The sequence below is a fragment of the Poecile atricapillus genome, chromosome 2 (genome assembly GCF_030490865.1).
Source record: "Poecile atricapillus isolate bPoeAtr1 chromosome 2, bPoeAtr1.hap1, whole genome shotgun sequence".
In the NCBI taxonomy this organism is placed as follows: domain Eukaryota; kingdom Metazoa; phylum Chordata; class Aves; order Passeriformes; family Paridae; genus Poecile; species Poecile atricapillus.
Window position 1 is genome coordinate 103114510 of NC_081250.1, and position 27394 is coordinate 103141903.

Below are 27394 nucleotides of genomic sequence, written 5' to 3' on the forward strand. Positions count from 1 at the left end.
TATCTCAATTCAATTTCTCAAGGATTACTCAAAATTGAGGGGATGATATTACTCCATAATGCAAAAACTCTAAGTAACCCTTCAACTATTTATTGGTTCCTTGCTAACTACACCACTGTCTTAAATATGCAAACTAGTCTGTTTAGCCTGATCTTTAAAACAGCTGTTTTGATTTATTTCTGATAAGCATCCAACAGCAAAACAAGCAACAAATAAAGACAGTCCTTCGCTGTCTTTCCTTCTGCCAGAGTTCATTGTAAAGTCTGCAATGTGGACATTTGTTGCTAAAGGACACAAAATGATTCACACAAACACCTCTCAGTGTCAGAACAGAAAAAACAGTGCCTTTATTCTGTGGCTCCAGTATTTATAGATTCTCAAAAATGATCAGGGATTGAATAATTAAGTTACCACCTTCCCAAGCACACTGGTCATGAGAAACGTCCATCAAAAGACGTTTCTTAGAAGGAATGTGATAAACAACTTATGTTTACAGGACTTTCATGGGAAAGTAACTAAAACTATGAAAACATTAGCAGAAGGCTTTAATTTTTCAGGGCGACAGACATTACTCAACACCAATGAGAAAACAAGTGCATAGAACTTAGTAAATTTATAACAAATGGCTAAAATATGCATGGAGAGCCACTTTGTCACAAGAATATTTACAGAAAAGCACAAAATTGTGAGGGCTGGGAAAGACCTCTAAGATCAAGTCCAATGGTAAAATCCTTAATCACAGGTACTCTGGAGGGCAGTGAGATATGGAGAAGATGAAGACAGACCAACTTAGCTCTAAACTTTTGGTGACTCATCAGCAGTCATGAGCCAGGACAGTGACCTTTCCTGCTGAGTTTTGTTCCTGGTTAGCTACTCCAATATATACACTTTTCTTTGCTCTCAGATGATGCAAGACAGAAAAGCATTTCCTTCAAAGGAAATTCACAAGTACCAAAATAACATCAAGTGACTCTTCATAGTGTATTACAGCTTCTTGGACTACTGCAATTTCTCACTCATATTAAAAAAAAACTTTGAAAAAGAGAACTGATGTGAGTATAAAGTCTAGATTCTCCATGAGTAACCAAGTACAAGAGATATATTGTGAAAATCATATCCTATAAATTAAGCCTAGATTTCAGTAGACTCTGGAAGGACACAGCAGAAGAAAAACCCATTCTCCCAAAAAGGTCTACAAAATGAAAATAAACCCAACTTTAAAAAGGGAGAAACATATGACCAAAATTTTAACCTGTTGTCAATATTTTTAACCCACTAGGCAATAATGTAGTCATAGGAAACACATGAGATTAAATTACATGGAAAATAACGCTTCTCAGATGAACCTGTTTACCACAGAAGAAGAAAACACTGACAAACCTTATAGAATATTAAATGGAATGAGCACTAGAACCAGAGTAGGCATTTATTGTGTTACTGAAAAACAATGTGGGTCAAAAATAAAAGGAAAATAAGTTTTAATACTTGCATCCTGTATTAAGGATGTGCATTGCTTTGTAGATAATCAGAATGGCAGTTAAATGCAGAGTTCATGGCTGAAAGTGAAAAGATGTGATTAACCAAGAGTAGTGTGTCTTGGAGTGCTCGTAGCGGACAGTAATCTTTCATTTATCATTGAGGTTAATTTCCATTTCTGAGGGTCACTAACTTAATCATATTTGCTTGAGTTAATGCTGATCTTCTATAACCATAGCAAAAAAAAAAAAAAAAAAAAAAAGTAATGCCTGTCTGAATGGAGCTAATTTAATCATATGACCTTTTCCATCTTATTTTCACCCTATGGCTATATGATGTCTTCTAACCAGACAGCAAATTACTGAACTGTAAGTGGCATAGTATGCTTAGCTAATTTGTTCATACATTTCTAAAAATTATGAGATGTTAATTAGTGCATTATGCTGTTTTACTGTTTCCATACATTTATCAAAAGGAATCTACTATTGCAGTACCTGGGCTTTACATATTAGTAATTTCCTTTGTCAGAAGAGTAATCCAAGTGCTGAAGAGTTCAAGCAGTAAATCTTAGATGCTGATTATTCCTGCTGTGGGAAAGGCAGCTCTGCAGCCACTGAACTGTCAAAGCACCTAGGGTCGGGAAAAACACTTTACACCTCCCCTGATGCTTTAGCACAGGTTACTCCTAAGAGTAGAACAGAACATGTGTTTCTGCAAGCATGTGTTGGTAACCCTGACTGAGCTGGTGATGTCTCCATCACTGATTTTCAGGTACTAACTCTAAATTGTCAGTTTAGAAACACAAAGATCAGATCTTCTAAAATCCAAGTGATGGTAAAGGAAGCATGAAGCACTTTGCCTCTCTGACTATCAGACCTCTGATAACTCTGATACCACTGCTTTGCCAAAGTTAATAGCAATCAAAATGTAATTAATGTAGAGAATACGACACCCAAAGAACTTTCATCAGCACTGGTAGCAGAAACTAGACCTCTTGACTCCTCTGCTCCTTCCATGACCTATTTGGAAACTTTTTATAAAATCAATTGCTGTTAGATTTTTATGTCAGGAAGTAGCCTATTGGAAAGAAGTGAACAACAGAATTTCTGGAAGGGTAACTTCAAACAATTGCAAAACTACAGACTGAATACTGGTCTGAAAGGTTCTGCAGAAGTATTAAAATTACAAAACCTCTGGAAATTGGGGGGAAATTGCAGGGCAAAGACAGACTTTCACTGAACAGCCAAGTTTTTTATCTGCCACCACAGCTCCATCACTCTTCAGTTCATTTCTCTTATAATGAATGCCAGCAGTAATGGCAATATTTACAAATCATCAAAACTTGCTTTAATCAGCTATTATTTAGATATGAGAGACAGCAACAATATTCATGGTGACTTTATTGCCTTCCCAAAACTGTATGTCTCTTTGTATTTAATAGAAAAAATTTACAACTGTGCCATGGATATTTTTCAGAAGTTAGTATGTAGGACAAAATAAATGTCCCCTATTAAATCAAATCTACATTCTACTCATGTATGCCTTGCAGCATCACATATTTATATGAAACACAGTAAACCAGCTAATTTATTACAAAACACAAGACAGTGATTTATTGGTCTTTTGTCATGCTGCAAGAAAATCTGGAGTCTCTTGAATTTTAGTCTCATATAGTTATGTTTTGCTACACCCTAGCAATTCTGTCCAGTTGAATGTTGCACCTGATTCCATGCAGAACACAACCCTCTAATAATCAGGCACAGAGAAGATGGATCCCTTTTCTTTAACCTTTAATTAGTACTTAGCTACATTACACATGCTGAGGGCAAGATTAGCCATAAATGCTTCAAGGGGCACTGTACACTTACTAGTAACCTCTGCACGTAGAAAATATGCATTTCACTCAGAAGCAGCAAGTGGAAAAATATGTAGCAGAGAGGGTTGGACAGCATATAATTAAACTTGCTTTGCATATTAGGTGAGCAGCTAAAGTAGAAGCCATCACTCTCTGTCTGCAAAGCACCTCCCAAGGTTGCTGCAGCAGAATCACAGAGCTTTGCAACACCAGGTAGGTAAAGGCTGCACTTGTCCAGTGAAAAATAGGCTTTGTCTTCTGGCAGGACTGAGACATCCAAATACATCCAAACACAGGATCAATTTCTGAGTGGTGCTGGAGTCAACAGGAACTGAGGCTATTCAGTACTTAAAGGAATTCACACAGCAGGCTATCAGAACAGGCCTTGTTTTAGCTGTTTTATGCAATCAAATTTAAGTGGTTATGCTGAGGTTTGATGTTGGCTTTATCATTCCAGGATTTTAATGCAGTGAAGCTTTCCACTGACTAGTCAAATTACTAGATATAATATATGATATTTTCTTTAAGGATATGATTTTAGGGAGCACGCTGGTTTCATTACACTATATAGTGGGGGAAAATATATACTTATAATCTAAAAAATCTCATCTAATACAAAGCAATCACACCCCAAACAACTAAAGCAGTGTGTTCTACTGAACCTTTCAGAGTTTTTTTCATGCTTATATCAGCATGTAAAACTGAATACATCATCATGGACTCATGCTAACTCAAGCTCTGAGTGTTTCCTGTGAACAACACTTTCTACTTCTCGACTCCCTGTCACTGAATAGTCATGTTTAGAAATTAATTTACTTCAGGTATGCTGTAAGAACCATAATATGCCATAAATCCTTTTGCCCTGTCTGCATTTACTGAATTTGCCTTAATTATACTGTTACCTAATTATGAAGCTCGGTCTAGAGGGGAACTTGCAAGAAGCAATGGTGCAGAAAGCAGAGGACAGTTTATTCCACTTCATGGATTTACAACTTTCTGCTACTGCAAACCATTTGGAACAGACTCTATTTGTGAGGTCATTAACATGTAAACAGTGTCACACTGAAGATGCATGGCAATGACCTACCATGCTAATGAAAAGTGATATTGAGTTTGCTAATTCAGATAAGGGTACACAGATTGCCTTTTCTCTAATGTGCAAGGGCCTGTCACAGAAATAAATGCATGGTCCTTGTTGCAATTAATTTGATTCTTGTTCTTTTAAAGCTTTACTTGTAGATTTAATTAAAGCTTTCATGCAGCACACACTTTCAGGAAGTATCTATGTTTAATGGCTTTTTCTCCTAAATTAAAGAAACGAGTGAATGTTAAGATTCAAAGAAGAACAAGAGAGCATAAAATGAAGAGCGGTGCTTAATACAGTAAGCATTACCTTGTTAGGACATAAGCAAATATGCAGTATTTATATACATTTCTTAAAATTAGTGTCACATTGCAGCTTTCATGGTGAAATAATTTTCAATTGCTTAAGATATTTTTTTTCATTTTTGAATATAAAATATTGTGTGCTATGTTTCACCCTGGAGGTGAATTTTATTTTAAAAGCTGAAATCGGTTTTTAGATAAGAAAAAAATAAACAAATAAAAACAGTGTATGGTTTTTACAAAAAAAAAAAGTAAAAATCCCCAATTATACAAAACAATCCCCAATGCAATGCAATGTAAAAAACAATTTTACAGAAACAATCCCCAGTGCAAAAATCCCCTGTGCAAATGCAGAGCACAGAGAATGAAAACAAGGCAATTCTTAAGAAGTATTTTTCAGGGTGTGACAGACGTTATAGTATCTGGGGCAGGGGTAAAGAAAAATGAGATAAAGAACAGGAGTAAGTAAAAGAAGGAGCAGAGTAAGAAGAGAAACAGATGAAAAAGTAAATGGCCAGGAGAACAAGGAGGCATGCTTAAGAGCTGGGCACATTAGTGTTGAAAAAGAAGTTGGAAGGAAGACAAAAATGGTTGGATCTAAGGAGCAAGTTAGGTATAATTATTTTCGGACAGAGGAATGGACAAGACAGTTCCATGAATGCTCAGCGCTACTGCCTCAGAATAGGTTAATGATGCTTTGGATCATAAGGCAGTTGAAACTGTATTTACCTATTAATAAAAAATATGGTCTCTGTTCTTGCTGGGAGCATGTATTAGGACTCAGTATGCAACCCATGAATTCTGCTCTCTATTTTATTATTTTTAAGAGCATGGAGTAGGTAATCCCATTGGTTTACTAACACTCTTATAAGTTTCTCTTCTTTTGTTAGTTTAAATTGTCTTATATAATCTTAGTCATATTAAAGTGCAGACATGGCTCCTCCCTATGTATGTAAGCAGAAAGGAAAGTCCTTCTGCCAGTAACACCTGGATGTTATAACATCCAGGAAGAGATGGACAGGATCCAAGGAACAGAGCTGTAATCCACCATGTATCATAAACATGACGACCTGACCTGAAAAAGTCACTAAATACAAAGAATTCAGTATTTCATCTGCTTTTGAAAATACACCGTAAGCCATGAACTTAGTTGATCTGAAGTGACCTTTCCACTGACAATTTCCAAATAGGACCATAAATGGCAAAATACTAGCCTTTATACCAAAAATGTACGCAAAATCTATGTTGCTGCAGCAAATAATGTAAATTGCATCACTACACTCAATAAGAACATGATGATAAAATCCATATCTGAAGATTTTATTTTGGGCTACTGATGTCAACACAGGAGAAAAGAACGCTATAACTTTGAAACAGGAGGTGTAGAGCAGCATAACTGCCCTGAAACAGCTGATTCTCTCATTCCTGTTCAACTGTGAAATGCACAGGCTGGCAAATGTTTTCCTTTGCCTTTTCTTCAGACAAGACACATGCCTCTGGTAGTTCCAAATTTTGCTCTTATGATCAGAGGAATCAGGGAATGGGAATGAAGGGGAGAAGCTACCTCCCTCTGCAGGTGAACTGAGTATAATGAAGACACCCCCAGACATTTGCTTCGATACCTCGCTGAGGGATCTCAGTTCAAATGCAGAAACAGCCCTGAACTTCAGCAACTAAAAAGAAAAATAAATGTGCATCTTTATGTTCACCAGATCAGTGCTCACAGGAGCAGATATTTCACAGCACAAGCCCTACAACACTCTGCTCTGCTCAAACTACTGCTTCTTTTTATTTGGATCACTGTGTCAGATTGGCACAGGAACTGACAGAATTGTGCATTTCTTGACCTATAGTCTCACAGAGTTCTCTCTGTAGCATACACTAAATGTTACAGACAAATAATAATAATGATGATAATAATGATAATGATAATGATAATAATAATAATAATAACAACAACAACAAATCCTTTCTTGCACATTTATAAATGAAATAGAGTCATGATTCTAACATACTATGATAAGTCTCATAAAAGATATATTCTTTTGCAGCAGGGTGTCTGGCTGAAGAAATACGAGGCAGGCTTTGCTAGATATGCTAGCACACAGCACAGTCCATTCCTCTGGTTCCTTACTTGATTAGCTTTTGTGATATTCAGCTTCAAAGCTGATGCAGTCTTCCCAGCTACACTTTGCAAATGCAATATTGCACTGAAATTAGGAAGGACCCTGGTCAGAGAGAATCCTTGCACAGACTCTCAAGTGGAAACAGAAGGTAAGAGTCATCAGGAATAGAAGAAAAAAGCACCTGAGATATGGTTCCTTCTCCTCTCATGCCAGAAATAGGTAATTAGTGCAGGAAATGACAGATAAGTGACAGAAATTTGGAAATGAATGGTGATTTTGGTAATCTAGACATCACAGAAAGCAAATGACCATTGTTCTCCCCTTTGGGGATCTGTACTCTTCAAGGGAACTCAAGGTGTACTTTAGGTAAGAAAGGAAATGTAAAGGAGAGGTAGGAAAAGAAACCAAGATTAGAACATTTTCTTTGTGAAATTAACACTCAACAGTGATAGATGCTACCTTGAGGTGGATCATCATTAACCTGACCATAACCACTGCAGATGGGCTCAAGAAATTTCTTTCAGGTGAAGCACCTCCCAGGGGATTCAGCGATAGAGATTTCAGATAACAAGCTCAAGAAAAAAAATATCACTCAGTAGAAGCTGTCACAATACTAATGACTACAACACCTCAGTGCCCTGTGCTGGCATCTCTCAACAGACATGAACATCTTGTTACGGTTGTTCTCATCTGTGCCACAGAAGTGACGAAGCCTGTGGCTTACTGGAGCTACGAAGTCTTAGGGTTAGATCCTTTGTATGACTTCTACTCATTTTTCTTTATTTTCTGCTTGTTCTCCTTGAGACCGAGAGAAATACACTGCATCCTTCATCTTATTCCCTGTAGTCCCATCTTTTGCAGACATATTCTGTCAATCAGTTCAATATTTCATAATGCCATTTTGAAAACTAACACTTCAATCTTTCAGAAAAATACAGGCCAACATAAATTATGAAGTGAGTTTTGGTCTTAATATGCAGCATAAGTTCTCTACTTTCTGTTAACACATTTGCAATCACATAAAGTGTAATGGCAGGTTTGGCTTTTAGAGAAACTGAGTTTCCAACACCATTATTACACTGTAAAATAAATACTAATACTAATAATAAATGAAATATGAAACTCATCTTCCTATTTGTGTATTTTAAATGGAAGTATTTAAAGTAATTTTTGAGCTATCTGTGTATACAGAAATGCAATTTCAGAGTAAAACCCACATAAATAAAGCACCATCTTTTCCTGAGGGAAAAGTTTGAAACAAAATGAATGAAAATGATTCACCTTATACTATCTTTGAAAGTACAATACAACAACGATGGTTGATAATGGCAAGATCTCAGTGCCTAGAATGACTGCTGTTGACAGCAAGCATGATTGATTTGGGAATAAAATTTTTAAGAAAGCTAAAACCCAATGTCAACAGGCTAATTGAAAATTTATTCAATACATGGTTTTATAGAGGAGACAGGCCACTCTGGTAACAGTACCTCAACAAAAGTCACATGGGATGGCAACACAAATACTCAAATACAATGGTAACTTCTTAAATACACATAGCTGTCACTATAATTTCTTTCTCTCCCAAGTATATGGATCGTGTCTCAGTGTTATATATAATAAAGACAGGCTTTTAGGCTTATTCTACAAGAGTATATGGATTCCACAGTTTCTAAAAGCAATCCTAGTATTCAATTCAAATCCCATATATTAGTTTAGAAAACAACACAAAGCTTTTAATAGCATGGAAAGAACAAAGACATCTCTAGGCTGCATAAGCATTTACTTTTCTACAGTTACATTGTTTCCCTCACTAGATGTCTGGTACCTTCACCAAACAACTACTGTTCCCTCTAAGGACGGAAAAATCTCCAAACCTCAGCTCATCTGCAAATTTATTGGTTGACACTAATGGAGCACAGACAGTAATTTTTGTTGTGATTTAGGAATGGCATTCTCCAATTTAGTGTTCCCACTGAAAGCACTCCAAATCCAAGAGACACTCCTTCACTCCCGGCTCCCCTCTCTCTCACCCTGTGGCGGGCAGGAGAGCAGGACTGGAGGCACAGAAGGCAAAGGTTGAGACAAGAGCAATTTACTGGAAACAGCAATGGAAAAAACAAACAGTAACAGCAACAATGCTAATGATAGGGGGTACAAGAAAGAGGCAACACAAACATGCCCCTGGAAACACCAGCCCCTCCCTCAAACGCTTCAGAAAGAGCTAATAAAATTTTAAAAAATAATTACTTACTGCTGGTCAGTGTGTTAAGGATTATTTACAATTTTTGTACAGTGAAATGGGAACATAAGCCTTGGCTATAAAGCAATATAATCAGATCCAAAAGAATCAGAAGATACAAGGAATCAGTATAAGAAATAATGACTTTAGATAAATTAAAAAAAAATATGCCATGTATTTTAATTAAAAATAAAATCCAAGTTCTGATCCTTTTTGCTATCTGTGCATAAAAGCTAGATACTGCACATCTGTACACAAAGCATACAGAATGTAGCACAAAAATGTAGTTTATAGTGATTTAGTAGAACACCCTTCTTGCCTTATTTTGGACACTAAATATTATCTGAAGATCTCAGTATATCAGCATTGTAGACTTTGCAACACGAAACAAACTCCCAGGACATCCCCTTATCATGTGAGTCTAGTTTACAACACAGTTACAGAAATCCATGGTTACTTTTGGTTACAGGATTCTATGATACAGGCCTATGTAACTCTGCATATTTAAAGAAGCAGAAGAGATCACAGGTGTAGTCTAACAGATCATACAGTTCAAACACATTCGTGTTTTTCTGTTCACTACCCTCCTCCACCGAGAAGATGCAAATGTGATCTTGCTCTGGTTCCCAGGGCAGCTGTAGTTAAGAAAACAGGATTGTTTCTTATCTCCTTCTCTATTTTTTAATTACTACATTGGTTTTAAATGTGAAGCCTGCATATTCTCTGGAATTACCCAGAAATCACTGTTAGGAGTTTTGACACTACTGATTTTTTTGAAACATTATTACTTTAATTATTAAGGTCATTTTTCAAATTTACTAACATTGAGCTTTCTGCCCTATGTACTATGTCAATGGCAGTGGGACGGTGCAAATGAGCTAGAAATTAAGTCTCTATAGAGAGATACAGAAGCCAACACTGAGTATCCGCTAGTGAAGCAAGGGAACTAAACTGAGAACAGACTGCCAGGCTTCTGAGCTCAAGTTAGAGGCACAAGAAAAGCATACTTAACTGCATCCCAAATGATCAAATTCTCATGTAAAGTAGGGTATGTTTTCATGCACATTTATATGAAAAAGCTTGGTGTTTGTGGAATTAGTTTTCTTGCAGGAGGAATTTTGTCCCCTGTGTCATACACCAAGTACCAGGCAATAGAGCCTCTAGTCCTATAAAGTCTATTATTTTAGTATTTTAATATAGTATTAGGCTTTGGGATTGAGATTTCCATACAGATGATGCACTTCTGTTTTGGGGCACCTAACTAGATGACTAGTGCTGGGACACACAAGAGCAGATTCCTGCTATTAAGATCTTAACATGATTAGCATTGTATAAGAATATTACGTAATAATTGTCTCCTATTTCCCTACTTCACCTTTCACAAGCTGAAATTACTTGTGAAAAGGCACAAAAATATAATAACATTATGCACCTAACTGCTGTGCAGCTCTGTTGTTGCATAAGTACTTAATTTCAGTAATAATCATAACATATCATTTTGATATCAAGCTCAAACTGAGGAACAGCATCAAAAGCTGCCTTCACAACTTTGCATTTTAATTTGGTATACATCCCACTCATAGCAATATTCTGAAAGCTTTTATAGAAAGGAACTTATGAAAGCTACAATCTGTAACTATCTGCCCAAGAATCTGGGGTAAATTGAATCGGCCAAACTATCAGCCAGCAGTGTCTGGAGTAAATTCTGATGGTCCAAGCACTCAATTTGTTTTTCTGATGCTTTAATTTCCATGAAACATAGTTGTTAGCTCCTGAAAAATGGATAATGAGCTACAAGGGCAGAATCTTTACAAAAATTAAAATCTCACATACAAAAGGCCAATGGTCAGCACAGTGGTGCTTGTGGTTGCCTCAGCATCAGGCTTGCCTAGCCCATTTAACCATAATTACACAACAAAATACAAACACACTTTTCCTTCTTCAGCCCATGGCATGGAGGTTTTGCCCATCAGAAGATGTGTCAGGAGCAAGCAGTCGTGCCAGTGCCACCTGCCATGCTGAGAACATCACTCATTGCCAGTGTAACTAATGACACCATCTCCATTCTTCCTTTTTCCCACCCGGAATCAACTGCCAAGTCAAAAGACCTGCTGCAGAGTTAATGAGCACTACAAAATTTACTCTAATCTTAGGAACAAAAGAACATACAGAGGACTAACTATGTCCAGAAAAAAAAAAAAATAAAAAAAAAAAATTAAAAAAAATCTGCAGCCTGACTGAGGCGAAAGGTAAAAAATGCACCAGATGTCAGGAATGCAAGAGGAGGAGGCAAGACTGGCAGAGGTACTTAGGCCCATTAAAAAGAATTCTCAATAGCAGTACTCAACTCTTTTTTCTGTAATATCTATTGACTGGCTAACTAGTAAACACAAGATAAAATAGAAATAATTCGCTGCCAAATATGCACAGCTGTAGGTCCACCTCTGACGATTCATCAGCAGCTCTCGGCATCTGCCAATTTTTTCTTTTTAAATTTTAATTTAGGATGGATCTAGAAGTGGCAGAGATTGCAGTCTGCTAGGGAAAAGGAGCCCACAGCACACAAGGAAAGCAGCACACAAGACAACAGTAACTATTTCAGTGCATAGATCCTCACTTGGATGTTATAGCTTGCATTTACAATGACTAATCAGTAAATTTGAATATGATACTCAGTATAGAAGTGGTAAATTAGCAATGGCAGAGTACTTGAAATTATGTTTCTCAAAATATAGAACATTTTATAATCCATACCAACTTCCTCAGCTAAAAATAAAACTGTAATGAATCCTGCATTCATCTAAGATTTCCACCAATTTCAGTGAAATTGTGTGATGCGTAAACAGGTGGAGAATTTGGTCCAAAATATTTCCTTCTACTGACAGCCAATCTTGACTGCACTTTTCTGGACTCTTACTTCCCTTCTTTTGTCAGATGGGGAACAAAATACTATGAGGTCAAAATCCCACAATTTCTTTTGGAAAAGTTAATCAACCCAAGCTACAAAGTTACTGAAATTGTATCACACTAACAAAAAGATCTTTTCTTGATGTCATTAGGAGAGCACTTAAAATAATCCTCAGATGCTCTATTCCATCCGCTATTAACAGTGTCTGTGACTGCAAAACTAGGGACAAAACCTGTTTGTAACACCTAAAGAAACCATTTCAATTCAGGCATTTTCCTTTGTCTGTGGAAAAGGAGAGAAAAAAAAAAAAGAAAGATAGAATCCAATTTCTCTAAATAATGAAACAGTGTTTCATTTAATGTTCCATTTGTTTCAATTTTTTTTTACTTAGCCTTGAGACATGAATCATATTAAAATATAAATTTAAATATATTTACTTATTAAGGCAACACATGTCTTACTGTATTATATTCTTTCAACATTTTGAAGAATTACATTTAAATGCTCCCAAACTAAATTTATTTTTTTAAGTTGTATTTCATGGAAAATATGTCTTTTCATCTTCAGAACAGAAAACAATTTTGGAATACTATATATGTGGAAGAGCTATTTTTTTCTGACCTCCACATTAATATACTGCTTTAAACTACAACTTCAAAAAATGGCACTATACATAAAGTGTCAAATAATGAATATGAAATCTGAATTACCAAGCACATGAGCTGTTTCCATATATTGTGAAGTCTTAGAGAATTTCAGTTTTGAGGTTTGAATTTTAGTTGTTTGAATTCATTTAAAGAATGGTTCTGCTTGGTTTCTTGAAGAATAGATTTTCAAGATAGAAAACTTTTAATAATTTTTCCATAAATTCTATAAATGAATGTTTGATACTTTTTCAAAATATAAACTGAAAAAAAATGTATTTAAGATGTTTGAAGAGCAACTGAAAGGAACACGATAAGCTACATGATAAGCTACATATTGCATTTAAATAAAAACATTACTGAAATGTGTTCAAGAGCATGCTACCACCATATATACTTAAAAACTGATACTAAAATTTGTTTTTTGCAAGGAACACCCCAACTTCTGTAACTATGTAAAAATATCTCACAGGTTCTCAGGACTTTTAAATCTGAGGTTTAAAGAAAACAGGTAACAACTGGACAGCTGATTTTGCTGCTGGCCAACAGGATTATACAAGATTAAAGGCATCTCATTTTGCAACTAAGCAAGACTCCTAGTATTTTGCTAATCTATTATGTACCCCTTGTACCTGGAAAGCAAGTAGAAGTGAATAGCCTCAGAAAGGGATTTTCTAAATTCACAGAAGAACCCTTCTCATTCATCACCTGCTGACAACAGGGAATGAAGTGAGGCTTTGAGTAAATAAAGAAGCACATAATGGTATTACTAAGGACTGAATCAAACCAAAAAGTTGTTACTTACTGAAAGTTATGCTTCATCCTCGTTTTTTAGTGCTCTCTCCTTTGAAATTCACTCCAGAAACGGTAACTTATGATGTTTATGCATGATCATTATTCATAAAAAAGTAGTAATATGTACACAGCAACAAATGGAAGTGCTTGTACATGTCTAACCAATGCTGTAATTTCAACAGTACAAATGAGAAACAAACTACTAAATAAATTCTAAAATAGTTATTTAGGCATGAAAATTTCTCATTGACATGGATATTTATACCTACTACTTCTCAATTAAGAAAATTCTTTACATAATGTTATTCAAAGGACTCTAATGCACAGTATGAGACATAAGAAACTCTTATAAAGCTAAATATTTCATTACATTATTGACCATCTTTTTATCTTGGAGAAATTTTTACAAAGAATTTTTTTATAAAGGAACTTTCAGTATTAGCATTAGCTACTTAGGCATGGAACAACATGGCAGAAAGTGTGTCTCTGATGACAAAGAAGTTACTTACAGGTAATAAGTGTAGGAGTGATAGCTTCTTCTGCCATGATGGTGGAAGGATTAGGCAGTGGTGGAAAAGATGAAATGGAAGGAAAGAAAAGTCAAATATTAATGTATGAAAAATCAAGATGAAACTGAGACCTGAACTGGTGACACAAATGAAAGGTAGCAAGAATGTATATCAGGGCATATCATGCAATGTTTCTGGAATAGACAGGTGACATATCCAAGCTCCGTAACACTTTGAGCAGTACAATATATAATGCATCTCCAGCTGTTAAATCAAACCACCTTAAGGTACTCCTACTAACCAATGTTAAGTATTTAATGTCTTTTCATATTTGCATACACTATACACACAAATATTCCAAATTAAAGTGCTAAACCACTTCTGATTACACCTCAGTTGCATTAGGAATAAGGGTATGGAACTTCTAGTTCTAGGATGGTGTTAGAAGCTCACCAATACAGAATTTCAGAATATGTTTGAAGTAGCTCCTCTTCCTATCATAGCCCTGTACAATCTTAGCTTATCCCTTTTTTTACTTAAAGCAGTCAGTTCTGCCTTTGAAAGGACTTGTTTCCAGAGGGAAAAAATCAATGGCCACAGCTCTTTTAATAGTTCAGCTTTTAAATAACCTTTTAAATTCAGAAGGAAGAGATACTTACTGTCATGCAAATAAAGTCTATTATTGTGGGCTAAAATTAAATTTCTGGTATTTCCCCATGTGGCAGAGATAAAAATAAGAACTGATCCTGTCACCATGTTATTCCTGCCCAAGTGAATGCCACAAAGAACAACTTGGGAGACCTAGCACCAGCACCCTGACAAATATGGGCTCAGTCAGCCTTGTATAACCTCTTGCACAGCCAGATACTCACTTAGACATGCTCTGTGTGAGCACCAAGTATAGAAGCCCTCCAGCTATGCTCTTCTGCTTTACATCCTTCCCTTCCTCAGTTATGAGCCCACTACAAGCAGGGCTGCAACCCTCCAGAAAGGGCAAACTTCAACCCAAATGAATTCCATATATTGACTGCAATTAAAAGAAGGCTGGAGATCTTAAAACGTCTCTGAGCATAATGTCGACTAGCATTCACATGTCGGTAAGATGAAAGACTGAAAGGAACCATGTAGGCATTTGTAATTTTTACAGCACATGCATACAGCCCTTTGACTACAGAGGAAACATGTAAACAGGCCTTGCAAAGGACTATAACTAATGTTAACTTGCCTCTGGCTACATGCTTCAGGCATCCCTTTGAAAACTAGGCTTTCATCAAATTTTCTCTCTCATCTTCTTTGTGTGAAGATGCCGCTAGAAATATTTTCCAGTTTTTATTCCCATTTTTCTGATGCAAACAGTATTGTTCAAACACAGGAGGCTACACACTGCATATTTAATCACATGGCACATCTGGAAAATGTATACCTGCTGAAGCTGAGTTTTAAAAGATATCTAAGAATAGAGTAAGGGGCAACTGCAAAACAGTTGTAAGCCTCTGCAATCCATAGGGAGCATGGGATCAGGTCCTATCAAAGCACTTACCTGCACTATAAGCAAGCAGTTGTTTTCTAGTTCAGCCATAATTACATTTCCCCCTACCTTTCTTTTCAGAATTACTCATTCTCTCACTTTGATTTAGAATCTCATGACACTGCCAACCCTGTTTCTTGCCATATGTTGCCACAAGAGAGATTTAATGTAATTAGTACAAATGTTCTCATACTTCTAAAAGATGTATAATAATTTGAGAAACAGCAATAAATATAATTAATCAGTGAAGCACTGATGGTACTTATATGCAGAATTCTGCCAAATATGTTATAGAGATAAATTATTCGTTATGAAAAAAACGCTGAAAATCCAGGAACCTTATTGTGTGTAAATGTCCCATTAAGAATTTGCATAACATGAGAAAAATTGTTAGTCTCAAGCTCCAGCTATTTTTATATTGCTACAGTTGTGAGATTTTCCATATAAAAGTCCTTAAAAAACAGCACTAAGTGTTGACTCTCAAGAACACCATACACTGAAAGGAACAGGTAAGAAAAATACATTAAAATCCTGCAGAAACCGAAAGTTTTATACTTCAAGATTTATACAAGCTTTTCAGGCCACATGCAAAAGCACCATCCATAACTGAATGGATTTAGCTTTTTTAAGAAATATGGACAAGCTCCATTTTTCCTCCAACATAATGAATACAAACTAAAACTTCTGTCTATGTATGAAAAGTCTTTTTCTATTAAAAAGACCAATGCAAAGATTTTGGCCAACCTAGGCCAAATTTTCTTATGAGCATGCCTCTTCAGTCACTTCCAGGTAGTGAGGTTATTTTATGTCAATAAACTGTCTCTGCATATAGTGACAATATTAAGCACTTTTAACTCCTTTAGGACTGAAGATACACATTAATTTCATTAATACCACTTGTAGAATAAGGCCCCACTATACAATTTAACAAAACCAGCACTGGAGGGTGGCTGCAGAAGGATTGACCCATCAGAATAGAAACTTTTGGAACTGTATCATTTCCTCAGTGATTTCTTTCATCTTTTGTTGTTAGCCTATGGGGAAAAAGCAAGGTTCAAGGCGAGAAGGCTGGAATTTTCCTTCAGCCTTATTCAGTTTCTATCCTAAGTGCTTGAAATTGTTGGCAAAGGTGTGTGTATAACTGAACAGCCTGATTTGCTATCAGGGAATGGGAACAATGCATTCCCAGCCCAGCTCCACTGAGTGCAAAACCCTTCCTTCTCCACTGCCAAGAACCAAGGTCTCTGACTTAAACAGATGCCACAATTACATACAGTAGAAACTCATGGAATGTTCAGGCACAGAGACAGATGAAAACAGAAACTAAAACCAGACAAAACAAAATAGCCTTTTTATGATCAGAAAAACACCATTCTACAACTGAATCAGAAGCCAGTGGAATAAAATTTTAATAACTGCTTCCTTACTGCACTCTCCCTGCAGCAAGAAAATGGCAGCCCCAATGGAAACAGCTGCCCCAAAAACATCTAAAGGGCTTTTAAGGAAATGTTGAACCATTAACTTACCAACTGATGCAAAATTTTTAAATTTAACTTAAATAAAATATAAAGAAAAAGATAAAAAGGAAAGGAGAAAATAAAGCAGTAAGTGTCTAATTTATGCAAGTCTTGATTTTATTGCTATTGCTTTTCCAAAGGTTGTAGCAACAGTACTCTCATTTTCACTGCTCCACTTTAAGTTGACGAAAAGATGAAATTACTTGGTGCATTCTTTATTTTTAATGTTTTTATAAAATCGTATACAAGTACATCAAAGAGTGGGCCTTGCCCAAGATTTAACATTCAGGATGAGATTCAAAGTCCACTTTATTGTGGATCAATTCTGTGGAAACACATGTATTGTTTTCATCTAACTTTGTGTTAATTCTTATGTGAGAGATACAGAGCATAACTGGGGAGTGGAAAACCTGTTGGCACTACTCTGACTTCACAGAGAAGAATCATCTCATTGATATGACAATACTGGTGTTGGGAATAGCATGCAGGTTCCTAGACTACATTACACAACACCTTTATGCAGGAATGCTAATGGATAAAAAAAGGATAGAACAGAATGGGTAAAGAACTATGAATGACCAAGTTCAGGAGACATAAAGAGGAAAGCACTAACAGCCTCCCCTGCCCCATGTGCCAAATTTACAAATTTGGTTTACTTCAGCTAAAAGCTGAGTGTTGATACAGAAAATGCTTCAGCATCTATGATGTTTCTACCCTCACTAGTGACTCCAAACCATGCACTAAATTGCTAGGCCACCTAATCTCTCTGGTTTATGATATAACTACTTCAGAAGACCTCACTATTATATAGTGAAATTAATAATGCTGCTTAATGACTATTAATATTTGTAGAACTTCTTAACATACTGCTTTGATAATGGGCATAGCCAAAGCACGTCTGTGGCACACTGAAAACCTCCTTTATGTTGGTCTTCTCTACTTGGCTACTGAATTAAAAGTTCTAGAGACTGATCTGTGAAAATCTGTGGTGCCTAGCACCAACCAACCAAAGAATGGTTGCTGAGTGAAATGAGGTGGCTATTTAAAGGAGTGGGCTGGACAAAGTCATGGTTATCACACAAGTGAAACTGCTTTCCAGCTACTTGACAATGGAAATAAATGGTTTGATATTAAGTTAATTAAGCACTGTGAAGCCCCAGAGACAGAGACGGTTTCATCTACTGCTGCGATCTGGAGATCAAGTACGCAAGACTCTTTTCTGTGGAAGAATGAGTAACACATGGTATTTGCTTTGGGACATGCCTTGGGATAGCAGGATGTGAATGGGATTTTGCTGTAGCCAACTCCAAACAAGACGAGTTTCAAAGCACGTAGACTCAGTGCAGTGAAACCCACCATTGTAGCCCAGAGAGTCTGCACATAATAGTGCAGAGAACAAAGTGGTTCTCGGGGGAAAGGTGCCACTGAATTACAAGGTGCTATTTTATTTTTCACTCAGACCTTTACACTAGTAAAGCTCCTGATAAAGTAAATGAAATAAAATGATCAAGTGCAGAAGTCAAACAGCACACTAGCTTGATAAGATTGTTTCCCAAAGTAGCACCTAAAATACCGCAGAACCGCGAAACCTCTAGGGTCACACTAAGCTTGTGGCATGATTTATACGTTTTCTTCGAATGCATAATGTATACACAGTAACTGAACCAAGGTGAAACCATAGGGGCCCTCAGCAGCCTAGTGAATTAATGCACCAATAACAATCTATTGAATAATCGGTTCATCTTCTGCTTAAGTCATGAGTGTAATTGTATTCAGGATCTTCTATGCTACAGCAGATGCTTAAGAGGTTTGGGACACAATATACCCACCTCCTGAAACTCTCATTAAAGCCTAGTCACATCCTGTTACTCAAATGAAACATTCTTACTTTTTAATATTCGCTTCAACTCATTTCAGTTTGTTTTGTTCAAGGCTGCAGCATCATTCTGGGACATGTTTAAGTTATTGGTATCATTCTTTCTGTACTACACAATGGAACTATGTGTATTTGGCAAGTTCCTGGACTTGTATTTTCAGTAGTTCCATTCCTGTCACAAGCAGATTTATTCAAAAAACTAAGGAAGCTCACAGAATGCACTTTTTCTCTAACAACAGAATTACTATGAATAATAATTACTTCGCTGTGGTAGACAGAAGGAATCAAGTATCCTTCTGCATTAATGCAAACACTTAGGATCTGAGCCCTCCCGCCTCTAATAATTAGATTATCAAAGAGTTTTTCTCTAGAGAATTAAGCAGGAGCTGGCATAGCATCCATTTAGCCAGAGACCCAGACACCTCATTCTCTTTGAAACTATTTGGATCATTTTGCAATGCTCTCCCTTCAAGATTAACAATAACTTGTCTCCCTTGGGTGAATACATTCTACCTTTGTCAGAAACACTTAAGGAGAGGCTCAGAACTCAACAGAGAGAATGATGAATGCTGGTCAGGAATTGTGTGAAGAAGGATTGGCCAGAAAATCCAAGGAGCCTTCCTCCCTGCATGCCAAGTGCTGTGTCTGGCTCTAGGGAGGAGTTTGGGAGTTCAGCTGTTAAAATTGAAGGTATGAATGATGCAAGAAATTGGAAGTGGGAAGAAAAAAGTACTGCAAAGTCAGAACAGATTTCAACCCTGCCACACTGTACTTTATTGAGCAGACTTGGTTACTGGGTCAACTCCATTGCCCCAGTCAGACTCACCCTGGGGCTTGAGTCTCAGTCTCTTCTGTACCGCAGCTTTTGAGTGCTTTACATACCTCTTGTCATGACCTAGCCCCCAGCCCTGGCCACAGCTTGCCTTTCTCTCCATAGAGCCCTTCTAACTCATGGCCCTGCTTCTGCCTTCAAGGAGAGTGAAAAGCAGCTACTTCTGTTGCCTGCCCTGAGGCACTGTCAGGCAGCTGCCTCCTTTGCTGTGCACCTCCACTGCTCAAATTCTGGAAGAAATGCGGGCAGCTCAGGGGTTTGGACTATCTCAGACCTGCCAAACTAGTTAACATACAATTAAACTACACAGGGTCGGGATGAGCCAAATCAGGCCAGGATTCCTCTCAAAGGAAAAAAGGGGATAATTCAAGGGCAGTAGCAAGGAGGTGAGGGGTTATGGGACAGGGTAGGGAGACTGTGGCAGACATGGAAGGAGAATTTGTCACTCAGCCCCTTTATGCAGCACTCACAGATTCCCAACCTCACCTCTAAGAGCTGCAAATCTCACATTGCTCATTATAGAAGCTAAAACCTTAATTCTATTTGCTAATTAATTTCTCTCAATCTAGACTAAGCTTCTAAGATCATATGGGTTTTTTTCCTTATCTGTGCCACTTCCCTAGCTATATTTTTCTTGTTACTATTTTACCTCTTACAGTGTTGAGAAAGGCAGTTTTAAAAGCCTTACACTTCTAATACTGTAGTAGTTTTCAAATCATATTCAAAGCAAAACAATCTCAATGCATGAATGTGTTGAACCAGCATTTGGAAACATTCAGCACCATTGTAACATTTTCCTTTGTTTTCAGGGAATGAAGTTTATGCAGAACAATACAGACCTCATTCTTAGCAGAAATTACCTTACCTCTAGCTCTTGTTTGACTAAAGATTTCTTCTACATGCAAGAATGAAACTACACCTAGCTTCCAGCCGATCTGTTGAATAGGGTGGAGACTCACACAGGACAAGATACTCTCCTGTTATTAGAGTCCATCATGCAGTACTGGTGTAAGAAGTGCTAGAATCATTAACCTCGAGTTGTTATATATGAAACAAAGACACAAACATTGATTCTCAGAGGGTACGAAGGTGGCTGGACACTTTTACCAACAGCAAACTGAGTACTGCTGTAGGAGATGCAATATGAATATGGACATAGAAAACATCCACTAATTGCTCACCTTTTCTTCATTACCAGCACGACCCCCAAAAATATAATGACGAACAGCAAGATGCCTGCAATGACTCCAGCAATTTTAACGGTATGGTCTGTCTGCTTCTCAGGCTCCGGGTCTGGTTTTCGAGTGGCAGCCCCTATGGAATCGATAAAAGAAAAAGAGGAATGAGAAAAAGAATAAAGAATTTTAATGTTTATACCCTTACTCTACTAATGTCATTAATCTTAGCCAGGGCCAACAGATATCAATGCTTGGTCTTTTAAGAAAAAACCCTGCTTTCATATGAATTGTCAGGAATAGAATTCTTTATATTGTTCCAAGACATTTTGCAGGACCACAATACAGGTAGGATACCCCTTCCAGCCCTGACCCTTTGCAGAAGCCTCTTCACAGATTCACAAATTTCTATATTTTTATTATCTGCGCTGGCTCCCTTTTCTTCCATTTAGAAACTTGCTAACAACACAATAACTATACTAAGCCTTTATCCAAATTTGATTTGCTGGAACATTTTCCTCAATTATTTTTCATAAATGAAGCTGTAATTCCATAACATATTAGCTTAAACACCTGGAAAAGTGAGATAAGCTCATTTACCATGCATTTTACCCACAATTGTTTTTTTACACAATAGACTTTTTTTGCCTTTGGAAATCTAAATCTAGGTCACATCTGGTAGGAAAAAAGACTCCTTCTAAGCAATTTATTCACAAAGTGGGAAGCAGCTGATGATCACACCACTGGCACCTACATTTAATATCTGTTTAAATGAGATAACCAGTGCCTTACAGCAGCTACTGTCTTAGCTCTTCCAGCTTCTCCATTTAAAAAAAATAACATCATTTGTACTGTTTACTGTATAATGTGATGGAACGTCAAATCCATGTCTGATGAAATATCCATTTCCCCTACTAAATGAGTTCAGGATGAAAAATGTTAAGGAAGCAACATTCAATTCACTAAGCTGATTTTATTTTTTTATGGATTTCCATTTTTTTTTTTTAATCAAAATGTGTCAGCATTCATCATTTGAGGCACCATGCCATAAAGTGGACACAGGGATTCGCTTTCCTGCTATAGCTTTTTTGGGAAGGGAGAAGGAAGAGTAAATCCTAAGTGAATTGTAATCTTTTAAGACCACATTCTTGTGTCACACTAACTGGGTTTCAGAGAGGATTCTGACAGTACCAACTATATTTTACTTGTTTCTTCACTTTCTCTTTCTGGAAAAGATGCAAATTAATGGCCAATTTACACAAAGTGCTATTTTCTGAAAAACTGAATGAAAACATTATCAATGTTTCTTCTCAATTTTAACCAGGATATTCTAAGATGAAGAGTATTTCTGAGTGCTCGCACTTTTTTACACTTTTGGCCTACATCTTCAAAACTCCTTGCCAAGAGGAATGCCAGAAAAACCTGCCAGAAAAGGTGATAACCATTACTCAAAACATATCTAGAGCTAACTGAAGGAACCAGGCTCTTTGGAAGATCCTGGCCAGGGTACTTGACAGGAGTGCTAAATCAGAGATGATGTGCTTGCTGTCCCTGTGCCCAGTCCCATAAGAATAATAGTTTGAAAGAAACACACACACACATTTTTCTGAATTGTTAAAATCCTTACTTTGTATGAATAAAGGATGATTCATACTTTGTATGAGTAAACAGTTCTATTTTTATTTTCCTGTATTATATACAAATACTTTTTTAAAACTCTATATTGCTGTACTCTTCACAGAACTCAAAATTGCAGTAGATATTTAGAAGATATCTAGAGCATGTTCATGCAAAAAGCAGCTGTTGAGCTGAACGTGGCCAACAGGAAGCAGTGAATCAAGTATGATGCAAATGGTAAGACATAAGAAGGACTCCAAAGCTCTCTTTTAAATCTAAAACCCAAGAAAGAAAGGATGTTAAGTCAATAGCAAGTAGTATCTTTTCAGTAGCTTCTAAGACTGGTTCCTTCCAGAGCCTGTTCTTCATTATCTCCTTCAGGCTACCCCAGCCAACTGGAATACTCATCAGTAATGACTTGCTAAAAACAATTTCTGCCTTATGGTGTCATTCCTTTCGTTAAGGCTTCCAGCATTAGTTTTGAGAATATGAGTGCCAGACAGTGAAATTAAGTAAAGGCAACCATTTCCGGTGCTATCCAACGTGCCCATCAGTGTCATGTCTCTCCTTAGCAGCTCATGGTCCTCAGCTCAGTGGAACCAGCTACACTTATACTATGCAGAGGAGATAGTACCAAAATCATATTCAAAGCACACACGTTGTCTGCATTCGATGGAGCACAACTTTGATGAAATGCCTTCCATCACACAAAGCATTATCATGTTGGGACTACTGAACAAGCTGGCGAATCTGCCACTAATGCAGAATCTCCAGAGCTTAGACAGGAAGTGGCACAGAGCCCAACATCAGGACATTTGAACTCCCATATTGCATCATTTATTGATTATCCAACTGAGGAATCGTCTCAAATTGCCTATGAAAAGAACTGTAATGCCAAGTTAAAAATAGAGTACAGTTTCTCACAGAGATGGACTCAGTATTGCTTACAGGTTATCTTAAACTAGAAGCATGATGCTTAACAAGCCTTTTAAATTTTAATTAATGACGTTCATTATTTAAGTATCCTATCATTAATTATTATAAAATAATATTGGCATTATCTCAATTCTCCTTTATTTCCATTCAGCAGCTTATTTATTTGCTGACAAAATGTTGTTCTTAGTGGTTTCCAAAATCCATTTGGGTAAATGAAAAGAACTTTCATCTTTCTTGAACATTCCTTGAGTCTTTTACTATTAGAAATTTGGGATTACCATTCTGCATTTTATTTAATGCTGTTTATTCATTTAACATACCTCAGTTTTTCTACAAATGGATTTCAGAAAATTGCTGTGCTCTAATCAGCTCTTCATATCCCTTAGCATTCTGTTTGATTTTATTTCAACATCAGATGGACACTGAAAGTTTTTTACAGTGTATTATTTACAGTGAATCATGCATCCCTTTCTTCAATGCAGTCTTCAGCTTTGAACCCTTTACAAGTTAAAAGCCATTAAAACTTATATTTTAGCATTTATCAAGACTGAAATTTGAGTTGGTACTACCTCTTCATTTGGTTTGCATTTGTCCCACTGAAATTCTTCATAGTCCTATGTGAATTCTGCTAAATTATACCATCTAGCACTGTATTCAACAGCTGCTTCCCCAACACTGACTCCATGCATTTAATAAACATACCAAACAGCATTTAATATTAAATACTAAAGTGCATTAGCTATGACAAGCAGTGTAACTGTACTTCTCCCATGTTTCTGACTGTTAATTGAGTGATTATTTGCCTCTCACCTCATAATTACTTCTTAACTGACTTTGAACCCATATCCACCCAGGCAATTGCACAGGCACCACGGAGAGAAGCATGAGCTGTGCCTAAGGGGAGGGAGGCAATTCAGGCAGTAGTTCTGAAATTCATTTTGCCTCCTGATAAACTGCAATGTCCATTTGTGCATTTGGTTTTGTTTGTATGTTTTCAAGAGAGATGTGGAAAAGTACCATTGGAATCTTAAAAAAAAAGAGGTTCTTTAATTTCTCTTTTACTCCGCTGTACTGACAGATGCTAAAAATATTGAGTGAAATGTAATCTATCATTACAGAAACAGTGTTACTGATACACTATTTTATCATGATGATCTAGTCTTAGTGGTTTATCTCTTTATTTTATTACTGTTGTTTCAACTTCTTTGTCTGACACAGTAATTTTTAATTTCCTTGATTGCCCTGGAGCCTTTAAGAATATATAGCTACAAGACTAATTCTGTGCCTATAGTAAAATATATGTATTTAATGAAAACAGGTCATTAAGTTGACACAAACAACTGTGCTGTGCCCACTGAATTTTCCTCACAACACTGGACCTAATGATTTACTTGGATTTTTTGCTTGTTTTACTTTTAAGATTTTAATTCCACCCTTGCATACAGATGACTGACTTCAAGCCTTGCATACAAAACCTCACTTCTCTTTTTTGAGATTGTCTGGGCTAGTGGAGCTGCAAGAATCAAGGCTAAACTGACATATAAACTGTGGTGAAACTCTAGAAAGACAATAGGTCACTAAAGAGCAGCGAGTGCAGGATAGCTCAAGGGAGCTGCTTAGAAAATGAAAGGACAAGGAGATGCTTCCTGCCAGTTTAAAAAAGATTAAGGTGCTGACTTTGGAAAGTCTTTACTTGATGAAAACAAACTAGAGTGCTTCCTGTCAGAAGTGAAAAACAGAGAGATACACTTGAAGATAAACCCTAAGGTGCTACAAAACCCAGCAAAGTATTTTCCCAAGCTTCCTGTGCTGAATACAGTGGAAGACAGTAACATTGCTTGGTTCCATACCCTTCGATATTTATTTTTCTAGTTAATCTCAGCTACTACAATTTCCCTTTTACTGACTTATTTCCCATTCCTAGTGTCTCTCCCAGTAGCATTTAAAATGTGAAATATGTTTCTTTTCCTTCACTTACAACAAATGGCATTCAGCTGGCCTGACTTAGGACTTTTCCTCATGGATCCCATTTTCTTCCATACTTTGCAAGCCACAGTAATAGTATTTTTAAGTGGTACCCATGAAACATCTAAAGATACTACTTCATTTAGTTTTTACTCTCAGACCTATTCCATTAACTTTTTCTTAATATTGGAATCTCCTCTGAAGTTGAGTCATTACTCCGCCAGTTCACGGCGTGTTACTTCCTCTTCAGAATGAGAACTGAATTATATTCTAGTTGCTGTATTAGCGTCTGCCAAGTTTGAATTCTTAGATGAGTCTGTGTAGCTCAATTTCTATTTCCACACAATGGGTTAGAAGACTGGGTAAAAAAAATTCCTCCTCTATCCTTGAAGAATTTCTAGTTCTGCCACTTCCTTTGCTGGAAAATTTTCCTTTCTCTCTCAGAAGGCGCAAGTATCATGCAATCATCAACCTCAAAACTTCATAGAGAATGGTAGCTTGTGGATAGAAAAGGTTGCAGCAGAACTACTTATCACTGAAATGAAAGTTAAGGTGAATGAATTATATGAGCAAGATAATAATTCCTTTAATTTAGAGGCAATCACTATCTTGTTTTCAAGAAAAATGAAAATGTTTTCCAGTAAAAAAAATGGACCTCTACCAAACTGAATAAACTCTCTTTCTCCTCCATTTGTAAATGAACAAAGTTTGGACTTGCTATTCAATATTTCTTTCCCCCAAAAAATGTACTTAGAAATGACTGACCATTTTGCAGAATGGAATAACCAATAAAATAATCCCGTCTCAAAAGTCTAGGCACTGCTGGTCATATTTATGAAGAGAGGGACAAGATATAAACATATATATAACATATAAGATATGTTACTAGTAAAAAATAGCTAAAGCTTGTTTTGTCTAAAGCATTCTTTAAAAAATTCAGATGTTTCTTCTACATGAAAAAATAATCCCTTCCATTAATTAACTAGACCAGTTTCATTTTATTTCCCCCACTCAAGGCTGACCATAGTTCCTGCCTTTTTTACTTCCTTTCTGCAGCTGTGCACCCTCAAAAGGTAATTGATTGGTAAGACACTTGCAAGCCTTTCCAACTACATTTCATCCACAGGTGTTTCAGTGACTGATGTAATGGCTAACCTTACAAGGCTTTAAGGCAGTAATACAGTTAGTTCACCCTATTTTCCAGTCAAATTTGAAACCAACTTTTGAGTTAGTAACTACCCTGTGATTTTTTTATGCAGGCAGTGAGATTCAACTATCGCATCTCAGCACCTACTTTTGAGTTATTTCACAGAGCGAGTCAGGAAAATGAAACATTATACCCCTGTGTGACAGTTGCACCGTGATTAGGTGGCAGAAATCATGCAAAATGGTACAAGGCAGAAGAGAGGCAGAGAAGTATGATGCTTCCTTGGAACACCCATCACTAGGATCCTATTGTCCCTGCCACAAAGTGAGAAGACTGAAAAGATCAGAGAACTTGGCTTTAAAGACTCTGCCCACGCTTTCCAAGGACAACATGAATTACAGAGGCTACTATCATTATTACTCTCTATTATTTGTATGATAGTAGGAGCTAGAAGCTGTAAATCAGACTGGGAGCCCCACTGTGCTAAGAACAGGGCAGGCACACAGCTAAGTAATCTCTGCCACTAAAAGCACACAACCTAGCTGAGCTAGGCTGTAATAGGCAGGTGTAGCAATCACGGGGGGAAGGGGGAGGCAAAAACCCCTAGAAAGATGCATTTGCAATAGCCAAATAGTTCTATCCTTCCTGCTCTTTTAACTAGCTGGTATCACTCAGCATTTCTAGTTAGTTCCACAATAGAAACAGATCTTCAGGAGTGATTTGGGGGACTTACAAATGTTTTAATTGGTAATGTTGGTCGGGGTGTTTCAAGGAAGGAAGCAACAGAAAGGCTCATTAACATAGAAGTAGGAAAAGCAGAGTGGCCAAAAGAAAAGGGCTGGGACAAAATGCAGTATGACAAA

General features: G+C 36.9%; 1 protein-coding gene across 7 annotated transcripts in view; it reads right to left on the bottom strand.

Annotated features, from left to right (window-relative positions):
• Nucleotides 1–27394, bottom strand: part of PTPRM (protein tyrosine phosphatase receptor type M) — a 449216-nt gene that overhangs the window by 131964 nt on the left and 289858 nt on the right. For 4 of the 7 annotated variants that reach the window (XM_058830649.1, XM_058830647.1, XM_058830643.1 and 1 more), the window contains 2 exons: nt 20873–21005; nt 13939–13968 (listed from right to left, as the gene is read on the bottom strand). In XM_058830649.1, coding sequence (XP_058686632.1) covers nt 13939–13968; nt 20873–21005 — 163 coding nt within the window. The remainder of the gene's footprint in view (nt 1–13938; nt 13969–20872; nt 21006–27394) is intronic. The other 3 variants (XM_058830648.1, XM_058830646.1, XM_058830644.1) reach the window with 1 other exon arrangement.